At 36.3% G+C, this 19,547-nt stretch overlaps 1 protein-coding gene across 1 annotated transcript in view; it reads right to left on the reverse strand.

Annotated features, from left to right (window-relative positions):
• Positions 1 to 19,547, reverse strand: part of LOC150080329 (dynamin-1-like) — a 265,277-nt gene that overhangs the window by 63,466 nt on the left and 182,264 nt on the right. Inside the window, exons 11-12 of the mRNA XM_090380686.1 lie at positions 17,070 to 17,208; positions 11,213 to 11,293 (exon numbers count right to left, since the gene is read on the reverse strand). Coding sequence (XP_090236812.1) covers positions 11,213 to 11,293; positions 17,070 to 17,208 — 220 coding nt within the window. The remainder of the gene's footprint in view (positions 1 to 11,212; positions 11,294 to 17,069; positions 17,209 to 19,547) is intronic.

Genomic DNA, 19,547 nt, shown 5'->3' on the forward strand with positions numbered 1-19,547 from the left:
TTCTTTTCCAAAATCATCACCATTAAGGTCAGCAGGATATCGCTCTGATAAAGATAAAGCTTTTCTCTCCACATCACTTTCAGACATGGTGAGATATTTCCACAAGAAATCAAATTTTTTTGCCAACTGCTTAACAGCATTGAAGCGGACGGTTAATCCTGCTATAACATTGTCTGCCAAAATGTAAAACACACACTTTCTGAAGTAGGCCTCTTTTGGCATATCATCTGGTCATTCACTTCTTACAAGTTAGCATCAGGTGTGCTGTCATCATGTGGCCTTGCCCTCTTGCACCAAACTTCACCCATCTACAGGAGAGTTTTATTTCTATCTTTAGGTTTGACGCAACCAATTTGGCTTCATTTCACATGCATTTCCAGTTGTTTCGAAGTTTTGTCAGATATGTGAGGAGAGTTTCTATGTTTGCTACTTCAACATCCAGTGTGGCATCTCTAGCTTGGATGACCTTGTTGCAAATATTTATGCCAGCTAATATTTTGTACCACACAGCTGACATTAACACACAGGCAAAAGATGTCACATATAATAAAACTCCATGGACTTCACTTCTTGTTTTGGCCGTCAAATTTGGTTCTAGAAGGTCTTCCAGTGCTAATTTAATGCCAGGCAAGTGACCTGCAAAAGGCCTTACACATTCAACATGAACTGACCATCTTGTTTCAGACATACCATGAAGAGAATAACCAATATGGTTTTGTAGTAATTCGCACCGATTAGGACTGGAACTGAACAGGTGGTACACAGTTTGAATTGTTCCAAAAAAAAAAAAGGTTATTGCTTCAGGTATGCATTCAGCAGCATCATTTCCACATAAGTTGAGTGTGTGACAACCGCAAGGTGAAAAAATTGCTGCTGAGCATTGTTCTTGTATGCCATTGTATTTTCCAGCCATATTTGCCCCATTATTGTTGGCTTAAGCTCTACAATCATTGAGAGGATGAGCATGTTCTTTCAATGTATCAGTTATCAACTGAGCAATTTCTTCTCCTGTTTTGTTGCTACAATCTGCAAACTTGAGAAATCTTTCTTGAATCTCATACTGCATTTCTTTTAAAAGTATGTATCTCAAAAGAAACATTGTTTGTTCAATATGGAAGACATCTACTATTACTGCAAAGTACTTTGCAGATTGCCTCTCCAGAAAAATGTGTTGTTTCACAAGATTTGAGCATTCTGAAATAAATTAATTTTGTGAGTCAGGGGACAGATAATGAACTTGAAGCAGCTCACTCCTTTTATATGACTCCTTTACACTAAGCATATGTTCCTGAAGGATGAGGTCCTGCCTGGAGAGCAGTTCAATGAGTCCTAAAAAGTGTCCATTGTTTTAATCACCAATTCGATGGGACGAACCAGTAAATGCCAGACCACGTTCTCCCAAGAAGAGTACAACATCGATGATGCACTTTAAAAGATTGTACCATTTCACAGCTTTGGTTTTGACTGATACTTCTAAGATGGTGTCAACTCCTGTCCCAGAGAGCAGGCACCTTTCTAGTTCTTACCAAGCTAGGTAACATTGTCTGTGACTATTGCCTTTTTCATGTTTTAGGATCCTGTAGGAAAGTTTCTGCCACTTCCCATTAGAATCCCAGCCTTCAGCAGATACCAGTGCAGATTCAGACGCAGAAGTGCTAGTCCCGAGACTATTGTGCTAGTGCTAGTCTTGTGCCAAAATAATCGATATGGAAAACAATATAATGCTTGTTTCTGTTGACTCCAGACAAGCCAGTCTCTTACATGTAGTTCTCCATTGGTACTTTGAAATTTCAGCATGCTTTCTGGGAAAACTTGATTGCAGGTATTGATTGTGGGAAAGTTTTAGGTAGAGGAATGGGACAATTCGTAACATACTTTTCTATTTCCTTTTGAGATGGAAACTCAGTTGTGATGCATCCAATGTCAAGGCCTACATTATGATTACTCCTCTCGTTTTCCAAATTCACTTCCACATGTGCCTGTATGTCTTCTTCTTTTTGTTTTCCATTTTCATTTTCTGCATCTGCCCTGTCATCAAAATCCTGTGCATGATTACCCAAATAAAGCGCTCCTTGTTTGGGGATGAGTTTTCCAACAGTTTCTTCTTGCTCCAATTCTATAGGCGAGTTCAATAAAAATTTTTTGAAGCCGCACTTAATCCAAATTGAAGGAGCGTTTGTTGACCCCTTTTTTCATTTTCCACTCGTTCTTTCTTGTCTGGGCTCCTGATTTGTGACAATACATTTTGGAGAGATGATTTATAATTTATACTTTTATATCTGAAAAAAGGAAAAAAAAGACAATAAGACAAAATATATTATATACTAATAATTTAGTAGTAGCAGTTGTAGTAGACTAGTATTAATAGTAGTATAGTAGTACTACTATTAAACTGCTACAATTAACGTGACGTACATTGTCATTTAAGAGAACATGACAGCTAAGTTCAAGCAATGTCAACATCCACCAGCCGACGATAAAAGCCATTCCAGTTTTTAATATTGTATATTAATATATACTTTACCTTTTCATGATTCACATACAAATTGCATACCTACTTAAGTTTCTTTGTAGCATAAAATCACTGGCTTATCAGAAAGTACAATATGTGATGCCTGATCTTTTGAATAGGCTTAGCCAAGTTGGTGATCATAGTTATCACCATTAGGCCACAAAAGTTCTATAGATAAGCTATGAACTGTTGCAATAACGCGTAATATAGGTTACAGTTAATACTTTGGCTCCTGGGCCCACTTTTGGACCTCGGGCCTAGGTACGATATACTCCCTGTGCACGCCCCCTATCGTAGGCCCTGTAGAGATAACAAGAGGAAGCAATATGCTTCATCTGGTTATCAGCAGTGATTCTACATAGATTAAGAATCTGCAGGTACAGAACCCACTGGGTGGCAGTGACCACAGTGTGTACTAATGTGGAATTTAATTAAAGACAGAACTACTGTCAAGGGTAAAGGGAAAGGCTTTTGCAAGGTTGGCTACAATGGTCTCAGTAAATTTTTAAATTCTATGCAGTGGGATCAACTGATGATGTTACCAACAGCAAATTCTAAATGGGACACATTCAGGGAAGTAATCATAGAAGCTTCTAGGCTTTCATACCAACGAAGAAATACTGTTCAAGGCTTAGACCTAAATGCATGTCAGATGAACTATTGAGACAAGTGGCAGAGTAGAAAATTGCATGGGATGTATATAAATTATCAGAGGATACAGAAGCGTGTGTGTGTGTGTGTGTGTGGTATGGTATGGTTGTTTATTGGCGCATTAGCTGCTATGGCTATAGTGCGCCTATTCGTAGGAATATTAGGAAATAATTAATAATAAAGCCAGTTTAAATTAGTTTCAGTTCTGAAACCTATTCATAAAAGATGATACACTCCAATTTGTTTTAAAAAGCAGAAAAGTTCGTTAACATTTGCATCCTCTCCAATGATATGATGTAATGTCAATGGTTCTCGACGATTAGCCAGATTTTGAAGTATTGCAGCTCGATGTTGTTGATACTGTGGACAGTCAATCAGAATGTGTTTGACTGTTAGATGTTCTAAGCAGTGTGGACACTGAGGAGGATCATTGCCCATTAGTAGATGGAGGTGAGTCAGATGGGTGCATCCTATTCTCATTCATGAGAGTACCACTTCTTCCCGCCTTACTGTCTGATTGCTCGAGTGCCAGAACTTTGGGTCTTGTTTCAGCTGGAAAAGTTTGTTATTCGTTTGGTTATGCCATAATTCTGTCCACTGTGCATGGCATGCTGCTTGAATTAAGATATTATAATTGGGCGGTGGAATTAGGACAGAGGTTAGGTCTAAATTTGGACTTTTGGCAGATATATCAGCCATATCATTCCCTTTTATGCCTGAATGTGCTGGAATCTAGCAAAACTTCACTAGTTGTTGATGATGATAAATCTGCAATAACAAATTCCTGATTTTCATTAAAATATGGTGATTCTTTTGAGAGGTATTCTGCATTGCTGTAATTGAGCTGAGAGAGTCAGTGTAAACTATATATTTTGCAGATGGATGTAGAGTCAAATTTTCTAGAGCTCACTGTATTGCATACAGTTCTGCTGAAAAGTTGCTATACTCAGGTGGAAGAAAAGCTGATATGATAGCAGAGGGAAACACTGCTGCTGCTCCAACAGTTAAAAGAGATTTGGAACCATCCGTATATATATCGGCAAGAAGTCAGCACAGGTTTGAATATGGCTAGCATAGAGTTGTTGCACAGTCAGTGCCGGTAGACGATTCTTTCCCCATTGAAGAAAATAGGTATCACAGGTCAGTTGAGGAAAGGTGGTCCATGGTGGATGAGAGTAATTCTTTATCTGTTGCCTATTGTGGAGAGGAACATTCCAATTCTGTGATATTTCAAGGAGCCATAGGCCAGCTGGTCGTATTTTACTTGGTTTATTTCTGTAGAGATTCAATAGTGGTTGAATAAAAAGGTATGGCTGAATAGGATGCAAAGAGCAAGTCTGTATTTTGGCTGCATATTTAAGTAATAACATTTTTCTATGTAGATGCAAAGGGGGCTCATGAGCTTCAATGTATACACTCTGAGTCGGAGATGTCCTGTATGCACCAATTGCAATCTGCAGTGCATTATGTTGAATAGGATCCAGCCAGCATAGCACACTCCTTCGGGCAGAATCATAAACTGGAGCACCATAATCTAAACGGGATCTAATCAGTGCTCTATATAAGAGCAGCAAAGTTGTACGATCTGCTCCCCAAGAGAGGGCAGATAAAGCTCTTAGCATGTTGATCTTTTTAAGACAGGCAGTACGTATTAATTTAATGCTCAAAGAAGTTGAGCTTACTGTCCAGGATTAGTCCCAAGAATTTCATACTGCTGGCAATCAGAATGGTGGAATTTGAAATCCGAATTTCAGGATCTGTATGCAATTTGCGTTGACAGCAAAAGTGGATTGCAACTGTTTTCTGTTGGGAAAGACGATATCCATTGAGCTCAGCCCACTTTTGAACTTTATTGAGGGACATCTGCAATTGCCTTTCGATAGATCTCATGTTCTGAGAATGGCAAGAAATAGCGAGATCGTCAGCATAAAGGTAAGCCTCTACAGTATTTGGGAGTTCTTTTGTAATGGAATCAATTCTAAGGGCAAACAGGGTTGCACTCAAAACTGATCCTTGCGGTACTCCTTCTTCCTGCGAGAATGTAGCAGAAAGGGAATTTTGATATCTCACCTGGAAAGATTGGCTCTTGAGAAAGTTCTTAATAAATATGGGCAGGTTGCCTCGTAGACCAAGATTATACAGGTCACTGAGAATGCCATGCCGCCAGGTAGTATCAAATGCCTTCTCTATATCAATGGAGACCATGACAAGGTGTTCATTTTTCACAAAGGCATTGCGAATTTCAGATTCCGCATTAATCATCAGATCTAGGGAGTTTTTGCGAAATCCATGTTGATAATGCTTGTTTTTGCGAAAGCCATGTTGATAATTACTCAGTAGATGTTGAGTTTCAATGATGATCCAGGTGAGTCGACTGTGGATCATTTTTTCAAGAATTTTACCAAGGCAACTTGACAGAGATATTGGTCTGTAACTATTAGAACTGGAGGGATCTTTTCCAGGTTTCAAAAACGCCAAAACTGTAGCATGGTGCCAAGAGGTTGGATAAATATTTTTCAGGAAGATCCGGTTAAAGAAGATTAGAAGCAGTTGTAAGTTTTTGTCATCGAGATGCTGAAGCATGACATAATATATGCCCAGAGGCACTGTTTCGTGTTGTTCTGATGGCCTGTAAAAGTTCACAATTTGCAGAGGCTGATTATATGGAAGTGATAGTGAGGTTCGAAAGTTGATAGTTCTCTGTTCGGTGGCAGCCTTAATTTTCTGGAATTTGAGTGTAGTTTGATGCAGCCGATATTTGAGCAAAGGTTTTGCCCAAGGCACTGGCTATATCTAGAGGAGCAGAGAGTTCTTGTCCATTGCAGGAGAGAATTGGGGAAGGAACAGTTGGAAATTTCCCAGAAAGCTGCCTAATTTTTTTCCATATTAGTCTGGAGTCAGTGTTTCTATTGATATTTGATGCGAACCTAGTCCAAGAATCTTTCTTGGCCTGCTTTTGAATGTAACATGCCTTTGCCCTTAGCTTCGTGTAGCTAATTAGATTAGCTGTAGTTGGAGATCGATGGAATAAATTAAATGCTTTATTTTTTTCCTTCTTTGCTTTTGTGCACTCTTCGTTCCACCAGTAGTTGAAATGCCGTCGGGACAGGGGATTTGATAATGGAGTGGAGTACTTAGTTGCAACTAAAAGACGGGATGTAATATAATCAGTAACTTCATCTATGGGCTGTAGTTGAATAGTTTTTTTTGTCAAGAGTGATTGCTGACTGAAATTTGGCCTAATTGGTTTTAGAGAATTTCCATTTCCTGCAGGGCTGTTGTAATGGTGGTTGTGTAGTCAACAGATTACAAACAATTGGAAAATGATCACTGCCCGTGGGATCATCCAGAGCGGACCATTGCATGGCTGAAAACAGTATCGGGGAGCAAATCGATAGGTCAACTGCGGAAGTCTGTCCAGTAGGTTTTTTTTTTTTTTTTTTTTTGATTTGGTAGTTGTTGGCGCATCGGCTTCTGTGGCCATATTGCACCTCCCAAGGTTTTTGCAGTACTTTGATCCAAGCCCGAGGCGGGAATCGAACCCGCGACCTTTGGGTTGCCGGGCAGGTACTTTACCCACTCGGCTAGCCCGGTCGGCTTGTCCAGTAGGTAACTGTATATGGGTGTGCAAGCCACTGTTAAGTAGAGTGAGGTTTTGTTTTTCTAGAAAAGTTTCAATCATTCGGCTGCATCTGCCTAATTTAGATGATCCCCATAGAGGATGGTGGCCATGGAAATCCCCTGGCAAACAGACAGGGGAGTGTAGCTGTCTTAAAAGTTCTTTAAGGTCATTCTAAGAGAAAGTATGATTTGGTGCGAGATAAACTGAGACAATTGTTAAAGCAATCTGAGTAATCAGACGCACAGCAACGGCTTCGAAGAGCGATTTTTCTAGCCGGAATCTTTGAGCTAATCAAAATGGCTACACCACCCTGAGCAGAATCGGATGTATTCCAATCTCTTCTATAGATTGAATAGTTTTTTATGGAAATGGAGATTTGAGGAGTTAAACAGGTTTCTTGCAGGCAGAAACCAACTGGAGAGTAGTGGTTAATTAAGTATTGAATGTCATCAATGTTGCCACGAAAGCCTCTGCAATTCCGCTGCAAAATGTAAGGCATTACTTAAATTTAGAAGAAGAAGCTGTACCTGATGTGGCTATCTTATGGCGTTCAGGCTTCGGTTTATCTCTTTTTGGAAAGGAAGGGCGACCAGTGTCCATCTCTTCTTCTGCAAATATTTCCAGAATCAGATCTTCCTGTTTAGATGGGTACTCTGCATCCATTGATGTGTCCTGAATAATCGTTTTTGAAGTCGAACAAGCATTATTTGTAGTAGTGGCATTCATTGGCGGAGATTAAGATTTTACTGGTATTGTGAGAGGCATATTATTTGCTTGGTCTGAGTGCTTAACGACACTGGACTGTTGTTGAGAGAGGACAGCCTGAGCCCAGTCAGAGATTGAAGTGTTTGAAGGAACGGTAACATCGGTTTGTGTGGCAATGGTTTGAAATTTTTTTGCAATATTGGCATAGGTACGGTTAGGTATACTGGGTGCAATTAATTTTCTTGCCTCCTGATAACTAACTCTGTTTTCAACTTTATATGCCTGGGGCCTCTTAAATAGAGGGGGCCTCAAATCTCAGGTCTCAAAAAAAAAAATAAAATTGTTTCATTTTTAATTTTTACACTCATCATTATTACCGTTACTGAATAAAACTATAATTTAATATGAGAAGTTAGTAAACTCTTATGCGAATATCCCTACATATTATATGAAATATCTATGCGAACTAAGTGAATCTGAAGTAGAATACGTATTATCATTAATGCTTAGTTGTGCCATTTTTTCATTTAAACATTTTACTGTTAAAATATGTATGAAAGATATGTTTAAAAAATATGTTTAAACATTTTAAACAGTTAAAATATGTATGAAAGAATTGTGCAACCAAAATGATTAAAACCGCAACACCAAATCTAGAGCATGTGCTATAGTAAAAACGTGTGCCTAGAATGCACACTGTAGTGGTACCGAAAATATTTAGAGGGGGGGGCCTCAAAATTGAATTGCGCCTGGGGTCTCTCAAGTGCTAAATCCGCCACTGGTAAGTGGTTAGTAGTAAACTAGAAGAAATAAAGAAAGGTGCCTTTCCTTTCTTGCTCTGTACAAGTGTTTTTGTAACAAGAGCTGTTTTTAAATGAATAAATTTATTAACATCAAAACGTAAAATAATTATAAATCACTTTTGGGAAATCGCAGTAATAGCACAGAGAAATCGCTCAGTCACAACCGCTTGGCACCCGGGGCCGGATACAGAAGCCTATGGATATATATATTAGTCTGTAATCAAGTCTGTAATCAAGTCAAAGGAGGTTAGGCAGATTACGAGAAGTCGTCTCTGGCAAAGAATGCAAAGAAAAGCAGCAAAGACTTCTATGCTTATATTAACAGTAGAAGGAAGGGACTGAATCACATTCAGCCATTTGATGTTTATGGGTTAACTGTTGATGACCCTGCTCAGGCCGTGGAAAAATTGAATAGGTACTTTTGCATCTACATTCACATGTGAGGAATTCTTTAGAACAAAAAATGCCAGACATTTATCGAACTTTAATGAAGAGCTAAATAACTTTGTGATAACTGAAAGGAAAGTGGAGGGAAAATTGCTGAGGGTGGGCGTAAAAGAGGCACCTGGGGCAGATGCAATCTATCCAATTATATTAAGGGAGGCAGCAAAGGAGGTAAGCAAACCCTTACCCATAATTATGAGAGCATCCTTGGATTCATGGAAGTTTCCTATGAACTGTAGATGTAAGAATGTATTCCCAATTCATAAAGGAAGATCAAAAAGGTGACATGAATAATTACAGACCAGTTGGCTTAACATCTATTCCAGGAAAAATAACGGAGTCACTGTTTAAAGAAGTAATGCAGAACCATCTGGACAGGAAAGCAATTATATTGCAGTCACAGCATGGATTTATTAAGGGGCAGTTTTGTGTAACCAATCTAATAGATTACTATGATGTAGTGACCAAGGAATGGGATGCAAAAAATAATTTTGATGTCAGATACTTGGATTTCAGGAAGGCTTTTGATACAGTTGCACATAAAAGACTGCTGTATGAACTGGAGTAATGTGGCATTAAGGGCAAGTTACTGTTATGCATAAAGGGATGGTTAAGTGGAAAAAGACAGAGTGGTTATTAATGAGCACTGCTCTTTGTGGACTGATGTTATCAGTGTGGTTCCCCGGGGTTCAGTGCTGGGCCCATTGTTGTTTTCAATATTTATTAATGATATTGATGAAGGTATATCAGGCATCAAAGTTTCCAGATGATACAAAGTTTGGCAGGGTTGTTAAGGACAGTAATCAGGGTGAGCAACTACAACAAGATCTAGGAAAATTGGGTCGATGGGCTGAGAAATGGCTGTTGAAGTTTAACATTGACAAATGCTAGGTACTGCACATGGGTAGCAGTAACCCGGGAGTAACTTATCAGCTTCATGGTACTACACTCAGTGTAGTGGAGGATGAGAATGACTTGGGAGTAATTGTGCAGTTACTCTGACATGCTCCCAGAACAGCTCATGAGGTTTTGTCAGTGATATAGAGAAACTTTGCTAGCAGTGATAAGGAGGTGATTATCCCTTTGTATAATTCTGGTTTATTGGGCTTTTCTGCTAGTGCATCTAATTATAACCAGATAGTAAACTCGATCTTATTACATTCATGATAATACCGATAACTGGAATTCTGTGGGTTTTTACATTAGGGTATTATGGTGAAATGTGTTCCCCCTCACTGAAATCTTCAATCATATAAAAAACAAATTTTCAGAAACTTCTCTTCATTCCTATTTATGTATTACAATGACGAAGGGAAAGCGACCAACGAAAAGTGCAACATTCAGCTTATTTAATCCATCGAAGGCTTTAAACACCTCAATCCGATTGCCCCCACATTGTGCCTAGTCTGCAGAACTGAAGCCCTTTTAGGTAAGAACACCCTTTTGTTCCCTTCACCAATCTGGTTTCCCTTCTTTGCACCCATTCCAGCAGATCTACATCCTTCCTAAAGTGAGGCCTGAAGACCTGTATATAGTACTCAAAATGTGATCTAACCATGGTCTTATACAAAAGGATAATCACCTCCTTATCCCTGCTAATTACTCTGGCATGCTCCCAGAACAGCTCATGAGGTTTTGTCAGTGATATACAGAAACTTTGCTAGCAAGGATAAGGAGGTGATTATCCCTTTGTATAAGGCCATGGTTAGGCCACATCTTGAGTACTGTATACAGGTCTTCAGGCCTCATTTTAGGAAGGATGTAGATCTGCTGGAATGGGTGCAAAGAAGGGCAACCAGATTGGTGAAGGGAACAGAAGGGTGTTCTTACTTAAAAAGGCTTCAGTTCTGCAAATTACAGCTTCTGCAGACTAGGCAACTGTGGGGAGATCAGATTGAGGTGTTTAAAGCCTTTGATGGATTGAATAAGCTGAATGTTAATGGTATTTTTCCACTTGCTGAGACTACACACATGACGGGGTGTTAATTTAAGCTGAGGAAGGATGGTTGCAGGATAGAAGTGTGGAAGTTTGTCTTCAGCCAGCAGGTGGTTGATTATTGGAACAGGCTTCCATCTGTAGAAGTGGATGGGTTGAATAAATTTAAAAGAGAAGTAGAAAAATTTGTGGAGGCCATAGATGGGTGAACTGTTATTTTTGGTTGATGCTATATAAGCTTGCTTCCTTGCATCATTTGCCATTACTACTACTACCACTCCTACTACATAATGCACAAGCCTTTAATGTGTAGAAATTCACTTCTTGTATTTCTACTTGATTAAATTATTCATAGGAAATGCATGCTGCCCTTTTATAGTTTATCACTATGTATTTCTTGCATAATTCTCTGTTGCTTAGTTAATTTTTTTTTTATTTTCATTTAATTTTGATCAACGTCAAGTGTTACAAAAAAACTGTAGTAATTGTTAAATAAATTATGAAAGTTAACAAATCAGCAAACTTCTCACAGTACCTACCTTAGTAACTTTCTCTCGAGACTTTACTATAGTATTCACTCTAAAGATTGTTTCATGATGTAAATGAGCAAATGGTTTCATCTGAAAATATAAAAAATGCACTGAAATTTTTTATGGAAAATGTATTTCATGCATCTATGCTCTCACTCACTCACTCACGCATGCACGCACACAGAGTAGTGGCCAGTGGTAGTGCCAAAATAAAAAAATTCTTTAAAACATTGTTTTTCTGTAATACAGTATTTAAATCAGGTAGAGGTCTGCCTAATGATTTAATTTCAAGTTTATCATTATATGACAGCACAAAATATTTTTAATAAATTACTTATTCACCAGTCAGTGAGTGGGTAGGTACATCATACACCATCAGGCATCTCTCATATTGTGGAGTTATACTTCATAACTGTTTTTGCCATCATTGCATCACTTGGGTACCTACCCACTCACTGACGAAGGGCCAAATAGCCCTGAAACAGTGCTGTCTGGGTGGTGGTACCTATCTGAGAATAAGTAACACTAGCCTTCTCCTTAGGTGAAGCGTTACTTATTCGAAGTAGTGCAATATCATGGCAACTCGTTGTGAAGGTATTCACAATATGAGATATAACCTAAAACGATGCCACCTTAAAAATTTTCTGTTTATTCAGAAATGGCTGTGTATTATGATGCTAAGCACTTTATATACATAGTCTAAATTTGTTCGCAGCTTGAGGCTCTAGCCCTAAATGCGCCTTAGTCTAAATACATCATACACCATCAGGCATCTCTCATATTGTGGAGTTATACTTCATAACTGTTTTTGCCATCATTGCATCACTTGGGTACCTACCCACTCACTGATGAAGGGCCAAATAGCCCTGAAACAGTGCTGTCTGGGTGGTGGTACCTATCTGAGAATAAGTAACACTAGTCTTCTCCTTAGGTGAAGCGTTACTTATTCGAAGTAGTGCAATATCATGGCAACTCGTTGTGAAGGTATTCACAATATGAGATATAACCTAAAACAATGCCACCTTAAAAATTTTCTGTTTATTCAGAAATGGCTGTGTATTATGATGCTAAGCACTTTATATACATAGTCTAAATTTGTTCGCAGCTTGAGGCTCTAGCCCTAAATGCGCCTTAGTCTAAATACATCATACACCATCAGGCATCTCTCATATTGTGGAGTTATACTTCATAACTGTTTTTGCCATCATTGCATCACTTGGGTACCTACCCACTCACTGACGAAGGGCCAAATAGCCCTGAAACAGTGCTGTCTGGGTGGTGGTACCTATCTGAGAATAAGTAACACTAGTCTTCTCCTTAGGTGAAGCGTTACTTATTCGAAGTAGTGCAATATCATGGCAACTCGTTGTGAAGGTATTCACAATATGAGATATAACCTAAAACGATGCCACCTTAAAAATTTTCTGTTTATTCAGAAATGGCTGTGTATTATGATGCTAAGCACTTTATATACATAGTCTAAATTTGTTCGCAGCTTGAGGCTCTAGCCCTAAATGCGCCTTAGTCTAAATACATCATACACCATCAGGCATCTCTCATATTGTGGAGTTATACTTCATAACTGTTTTTGCCATCATTGCATCACTTGGGTACCTACCCACTCACTGACGAAGGGCCAAATAGCCCTGAAACAGTGCTGTCTGGGTGGTGGTACCTATCTGAGAATAAGTAACACTAGTCTTCTCCTTAGGTGAAGCGTTACTTATTCGAAGTAGTGCAATATTATGGCAACTCGTTGTGAAGGTATTCACAATATGAGATATAACCTAAAACGATGCCACCTTAAAAATTTTCTGTTTATTCAGAAATGGCTGTGTATTATGATGCTAAGCACTTTATATACATAGTCTAAATTTGTTCGCAGCTTGAGGCTCTAGCCCTAAATGCGCCTTAGTCTAAATACATCATACACCATCAGGCATCTCTCATATTGTGGAGTTATACTTCATAACTGTTTTTGCCATCATTGCATCACTTGGGTACCTACCCACTCACTGACGAAGGGCCAAATAGCCCTGAAACAGTGCTGTCTGGGTGGTGGTACCTATCTGAGAATAAGTAACACTAGTCTTCTCCTTAGGTGAAGCGTTACTTATTCGAAGTAGTGCAATATCATGGCAACTCGTTGTGAAGGTATTCACAATATGAGATATAACCTAAAACGATGCCACCTTAAAAATTTTCTGTTTATTCAGAAATGGCTGTGTATTATGATGCTAAGCACTTTATATACATAGATCAAGTAGTTGAAAGCAAACTTTAATTCACCAGCATGAAAAAGAAATACATTGTTTTAATAATTGGAACAGTTTAAAGTGTTTTCAACAATCATTTCTATTGTGCTCTTTTTCACTTTCAAGGATTATTATACTGATATAACCAGATATCTGAGAATATAAACATACTGAAGCTGATGATAAATTTAAAGTTTACATAACATTGTTAATAGAATGTTATTAAATTTTATTGTTTCATTAACCAGATAACTGATGTAAGGTTTGCTTTGGCTATATTAAATTTTCAAATGAGGGAACAGTTTTGGTGATTAAAACAAAGTGTGATTATTAACTCTTGAGGACCCACAGAACTATGCATTTCTAGTTTTTTTTTTTGTTTTTTTTTGGTAGTTATTGGCGCATAGGCTTCTCTGGCCATAATGCACCTCCCAAGGTTTTTGTAGCACTTTGATCCAAGCCCGAGGTGGGAATCGAACCCACGACCTTTGGGTTGCCAGGCAGGCACTTTACCCACCCGGCTAGCCCGGTCGGCGCATTTCTAGTACAGAAATAACACCCCTAGCTTAAGAAATATCCCTATACCTTCAAGTTAATCTATTGTTTTGTTTTGTTTGCTAACAATACAATATTTTCATCAGTTGTCAGAATGAAAAATGTGATGGAAGTAAAAAAAAAATAAATAAATAAAAAATACCTGTTTGAGCACTTTTCAGCAATACCATAACTGCAAGAAACTGAAATAGTCATGCCCTAGCTTAAGAAACATCCCTATACCTTCTAGTTAATCTATTGTTTTTTTTTGTTTGCTAACAATACAATATTTTCATAAGTTGTCAGAATGGAAAAATGTGACTGAAGGGAAAAAAAAAAAATCTCAGCTTGAAAAGTTTCTTCAGCTATTAGCATTGTTGTTAATAATGGCAGTAATAGAAAAGAGAGAGAACATATCAGAAAGGCTGAGAAAAGAAAAGATCTTGAAGAGTATGAAGCAGCACTTAAAAATCCTGGTATTGAAGAAATAAAGCAATTATAATAAGTTAAAGGCTTCACAATTAAGAAAGGAAAGATATGAAAAGAGCAAAAAAATTAATCACAAATATTGTCGATAGCTCTACTGAAACTCCAATCGTTGATAAAAAATAAAAAAATTGTAAAAAATGATAAAGTGATAAAAGATGAAAATGATCAAATAGAGATTATTGAAAATATTCACAGTTTAGGAAATTTAATACATGACGTTTTTGGAAGTATCGAAACTCCTTTGGAAGAAAAATTTCAATTTAACCACAAAAAATAATACTGTTTGCTGAATGAAAAAAATTTATCCAAAATTAAGATTCCAGGAGAATTGAAAATAGTTTATTCATCAGACCAAATTATGCTAGATAGTTGTAATGCTGAAGAATACAACTCTGTAACACCCGAAACACTTTATTCTCTGGCGACTTCAGGTTTATCTCCGCATAAATTACTATTAAAGGTAAATGCAATTGTTACGGTTTTAAGAAACTTAGATATAAAAAATGGAATCTGCAATGTTACAAGACTATGTGTAGTGGAAATGTTTGTTTTGTGAACACATCACAGGTGACAGGGCTAGATCGAAAGCATATATTCCATGGATTCATATGTATTCAAACAAAGGGGAATATAACTTCATTTTTCAACGAACACAGTTTCCTGTGAAATTGGCTTTTAGTATTACAATAAACAAAAGCCAAGGTCAAACATTAAGGTTGGCGTTGACTTAACGTCACCATGCTTTTTACATGAACAATTGTACGTTGCATTAAGCAGAGTGAAGGCAGCTCAAAATCTCTTTGTATTAATGGAAAACGAATCAAAAACAAAAAAATTGACAAGAAATGTTGTTTATAATCAAATATATAAATGATGATTTTGTTATTAATTTATTTTTAGATAATAAAATAATATAATATAACTTTTGTACATCTTTTGATTATTAGAGCGGGTGCGAGGGTTTCCCCCACTAAAAAAATTAAAATATAAAAGCATATAATTTGGGTTCGTGTAACACAAGTCAGAGGTGAGCGAAGCAACCTTCTGAGTTGTAAAAACATATCGACACCATATAACTTACTGCTAACTGACATTTTTAAATACTGCAGATACATTTTTCAATACTACAGATTTTAATAGCTGCTCTCACTCTGCACATCATATGCAGTGCTTCTTATATAGGTGCCATATTGCAAAATATTCTCCCAAAGCAGCAAGTGAAAATAGTATGGCATACACTTAATGTGTCCAGCACTTGCTTTGTTTGCGTACAAAAGAAAAACATTACCTAAAGCTATACCAACTTAATAACATTAAACGCCAGGATCACTTTGTATTCAAGTAAGAGCCTTTTTTTTGTTCTTAAGCTTCTTTTCACAGCAAAAAAAGAAATTTAATATTTCATATTCATCTCTTTACAGTTTCATTTTTATGTAAACATGCAATAATGATTGTACTATATAGTATGAACCAGAGCTCTAATGCCCAATATGTTCTACATTGATATATGAATTGCAAAAGAATAAGAGAAGTTTACCTCAATATGATACGTAGAACACTTCTGTATGATACTCTCCATAAATTAAAACAAAAACAATTTAAAAAATCAAAAAACTTACATGACAGTCAAAAATAATTAAAAATCAATTTAAACGCAATTAAAAATCAAGCAAAAAATTAATTTAACGAAAAAATTGTAAAATGATTTTCCTTCCTTTAAAAATCAAGTAAAAAATGTATTTAATGAAAAAATTGCAAAACAAAACAAAGGAAGGGAAATTGTTTTGCAATTTTTTCGTTAAATTAATTTTTAACTTGATTTTTAATTTTTAATTGCATTTAAATTGATTTTTAATTGCATTCAATTGATTTTTAATTATTTTTGACTGGAATGTAAGTTTTTCGATTTTTTAAATTGTTTTCATTTTAATTTTTGTAGAGTATCATACGAAAGTGTTCTACGTATCATATTCAGGGAAACTTCTCTTATTCTTTTACAAATAATGATTGTATGTATTAAGACTAACATGGTGTCAATAATTCATCATAAACAATAGCAATGATAAGTTAAATAAAGGTGACAATTAGAGATTCTCTATATTTCAATATAATTTATCCTAATGTATTTTGCAACACTTGTGGCTGAAAGAGGTGGAGTAGAAAGGACATTGTCCCAGTGAAGCTTAAACAAATATAAGTACAAATAAAGGCAATATAAATGCAATGGATTCTTTAAATTTAATTTGTACAGAATCTGAAAATTAACATTGGAATATATTAATACCATTTTAAATATGAAAAATTGACTATTATATTAGTTTATTATACGCAGGGCCGGCATTAGGGGTGCACAAGTGAGGTATTTGACACAGGTGCTATCTAAAATAGGCACTGTGCCGCACTGCATATATATATGCAGTGTTAAGATACAATATGAATTAGGTGTCATTAACAAGGTTCTGCCTCAGGTTCTACAAACACTATTGTCAGCCCTGATTATAAGTTATTATTTTTTGAATGATTAAGAATAGAAACTAATTATAGTACAATACAAGTATAAATATTTTACATTTTGAAATAAAACTTACAATTTCAGCACTTTTTCTTACTGAATCCAGAAGTATTTCGGCAGTGTAGCCTGCAATATCTTGTACTGGGTTATGATACCTTTCTATATATTTTCGACACACTATTTCAAATGCTATTGAAGGAGTAAATAATCCAGTTCTGTTGGAAGATATATAAAATAGTTTCCATATATTAATTAAATATTTAGACACTAAGATTGGTTTGGTTTAAAATTTTAATGGTGCATTAGCAGCAGTAGTTATTATGCACCAAGAAAATACACTAAGACATTGAAAAAGGTTCTCCAAAGGATTCAATGATAAATAAGTTTCATTTTGTGAAATTCAGGAACTCACCTATCAGGGGGAATATACTAAAATCATTAGCCTGGTATGTGCACATATTATTATATATAATTTCGACACTAAAATTTTTAAACTGGATACCTATCAATGGTCAGAGAGGTGTGAAGTCAGCATATGAGCAGACATGGTCTATGAAGGGTTGTGTTAAGAAAGTACAGGCAGTTCTCGCTTTACAAGTTCCTGGGTTTATGAGATTTTTTTTGGTTTTTTTTTCAAGTATCAAAGTATCAACAAAATCAAAAATATGAACATTAATTGTGAAAAATGAATGTTAAACATTTATAAATGCCACATTTCAAACCACCCGCATAGCTATAAATTACAGTGTACCCCACTTTATGATATTAATCCATTCCAGTTTATTGTTTTTTGGTAATTCATTCCACGACCTCGGAAGTTGAAATTTTTGCTATATAACTCTCAAAAAGTTCATTTTTATAGTGTAAATTGTGTTAGTTACCAATTCAAATCATTAAAATGCACTATACTTTCATTGTTATCATATGTTCTGTTATAAGAACCAATTTTGAACGGCTATGTGATATTTTTCTACAGCACATTTCTGGAGGTCATGACCATAAAACAATAAAAATTGCACTTTCTGGTTTATTGGGCTTTTCTGTTACTGCAAGCAATTATAAATGGGTAGAAACCTCCACGTTACTGCATTTGTGAAAATACCAATAGGCTGGAATTGTGCAGTTTTTTTTCGTTATTATGGTGAAATGCATTTCTCCTTTACTAAAATCGTCAATCGTGTAAAAAACATAAATAAATTTTCAGAATCGTCTCTTCATTCCTTTTTTTTTAAGCTTCGTAAACTTGTTACTCTGTGCAAATCGTGTTAGTTGCAATTTGTGCGTTCCGTTAAAAAATACTTATGCATGCTATTGAAATTTATAAAGAAAAAGGAAGATTATCCTGGAAACAAATGCCTCTTAAAGCATTTCTGAAGAAGATGGCTCCCTGTGCAACAAACCAATGAGTGCCAAGCCAATAATGAGTGATCAATGAGTGTGCATTTAGTCAATGATGATGAAGAATAAACATTCTTTAACATTTGTAAGTCATAAATAATTTCTTTATATTATAATTTGCTTGGTTTTACAGGTGACATTTTCATTTCTTTGGATAAATCAATGATTGTTTAAACATAAACTAATTAGCTAACTAATTTCATTGTTGAGAACGTAACCCCTATTTTTAACATTATATCTATGGGAAATAAATTCCTGCTTTACAAACACTAGGAATGAATTAACTCGTAAAGTCAGGAACTACCTGTGCTAAAGTTCAATTATCACGTATACTTAGCATTACCATTAGTAGAGGCATATGATGCAAGAAAGCAAGCTTATACAGCATCAGCCAAAAAAAAAAAAAAAAAAAAAACTTCCCATTCATTCTCTCCAAAAAGTTTGCCTGGTTCTTCCTTGAATTTCTTAAACTATCAACTTCCACAAAGACTGATGGCAGTTTGTTCCAGCAATCAACCACCTACTACTGGCTAGGAGCAAATTTCCACATGTCTGTTCTACAACTGTGTTTCTTCAGTTTGAATTTATGCCCCCTTGGTGCATAATCTAAGAAAGAGGAAGAATCCCATCAGCATTGAGCTTGCTCAAACCATTCAAGGCCTTGTACACCTCAATCAGATCAACTTGTAGGTGCCTAGTCTACAGATGCTGCAATTTGCAGAACTTATTTAAGCCCTTCCCAGTAAGAGTAAACCTTTATTAGTATTAATATTAGTAATAGCCGGAGTACAAAGAAACCTAACGCTGCACCAGCCAAAAAAAAAAGAAAAAAGAAAATAATAATAATAATAATATTAAATTTAAAAAATAATTAATATATTATAAAAGAGAAAATGACAACCTATGGAATTTCCTCCTTCCATAGGTAACTATCCAGCTGACCTTTGAATTTCCCCCCCGACTATCAGCCTCAACAAACCCATGTAAGCAACTTATTCCAGTAATTTATAAATCACTGGCTAAAATAAAACGTCCTGCAATCCAGGCTAAACATGCCCCCACTTGTAACTTGAATTTATGGCCTCTACTTCTAGAAACATTTATTACTGTGAAGATTTCGTCCTCATTCATTTTACTTTTTCCACTCAGAGCCTTA

Source organism: Mastigoproctus giganteus, chromosome 9 (assembly GCF_048544385.1).
Source record: "Mastigoproctus giganteus isolate SK-2022 chromosome 9, ASM4854438v1, whole genome shotgun sequence".
Lineage (NCBI taxonomy): Eukaryota > Metazoa > Arthropoda > Arachnida > Uropygi > Thelyphonidae > Mastigoproctus > Mastigoproctus giganteus.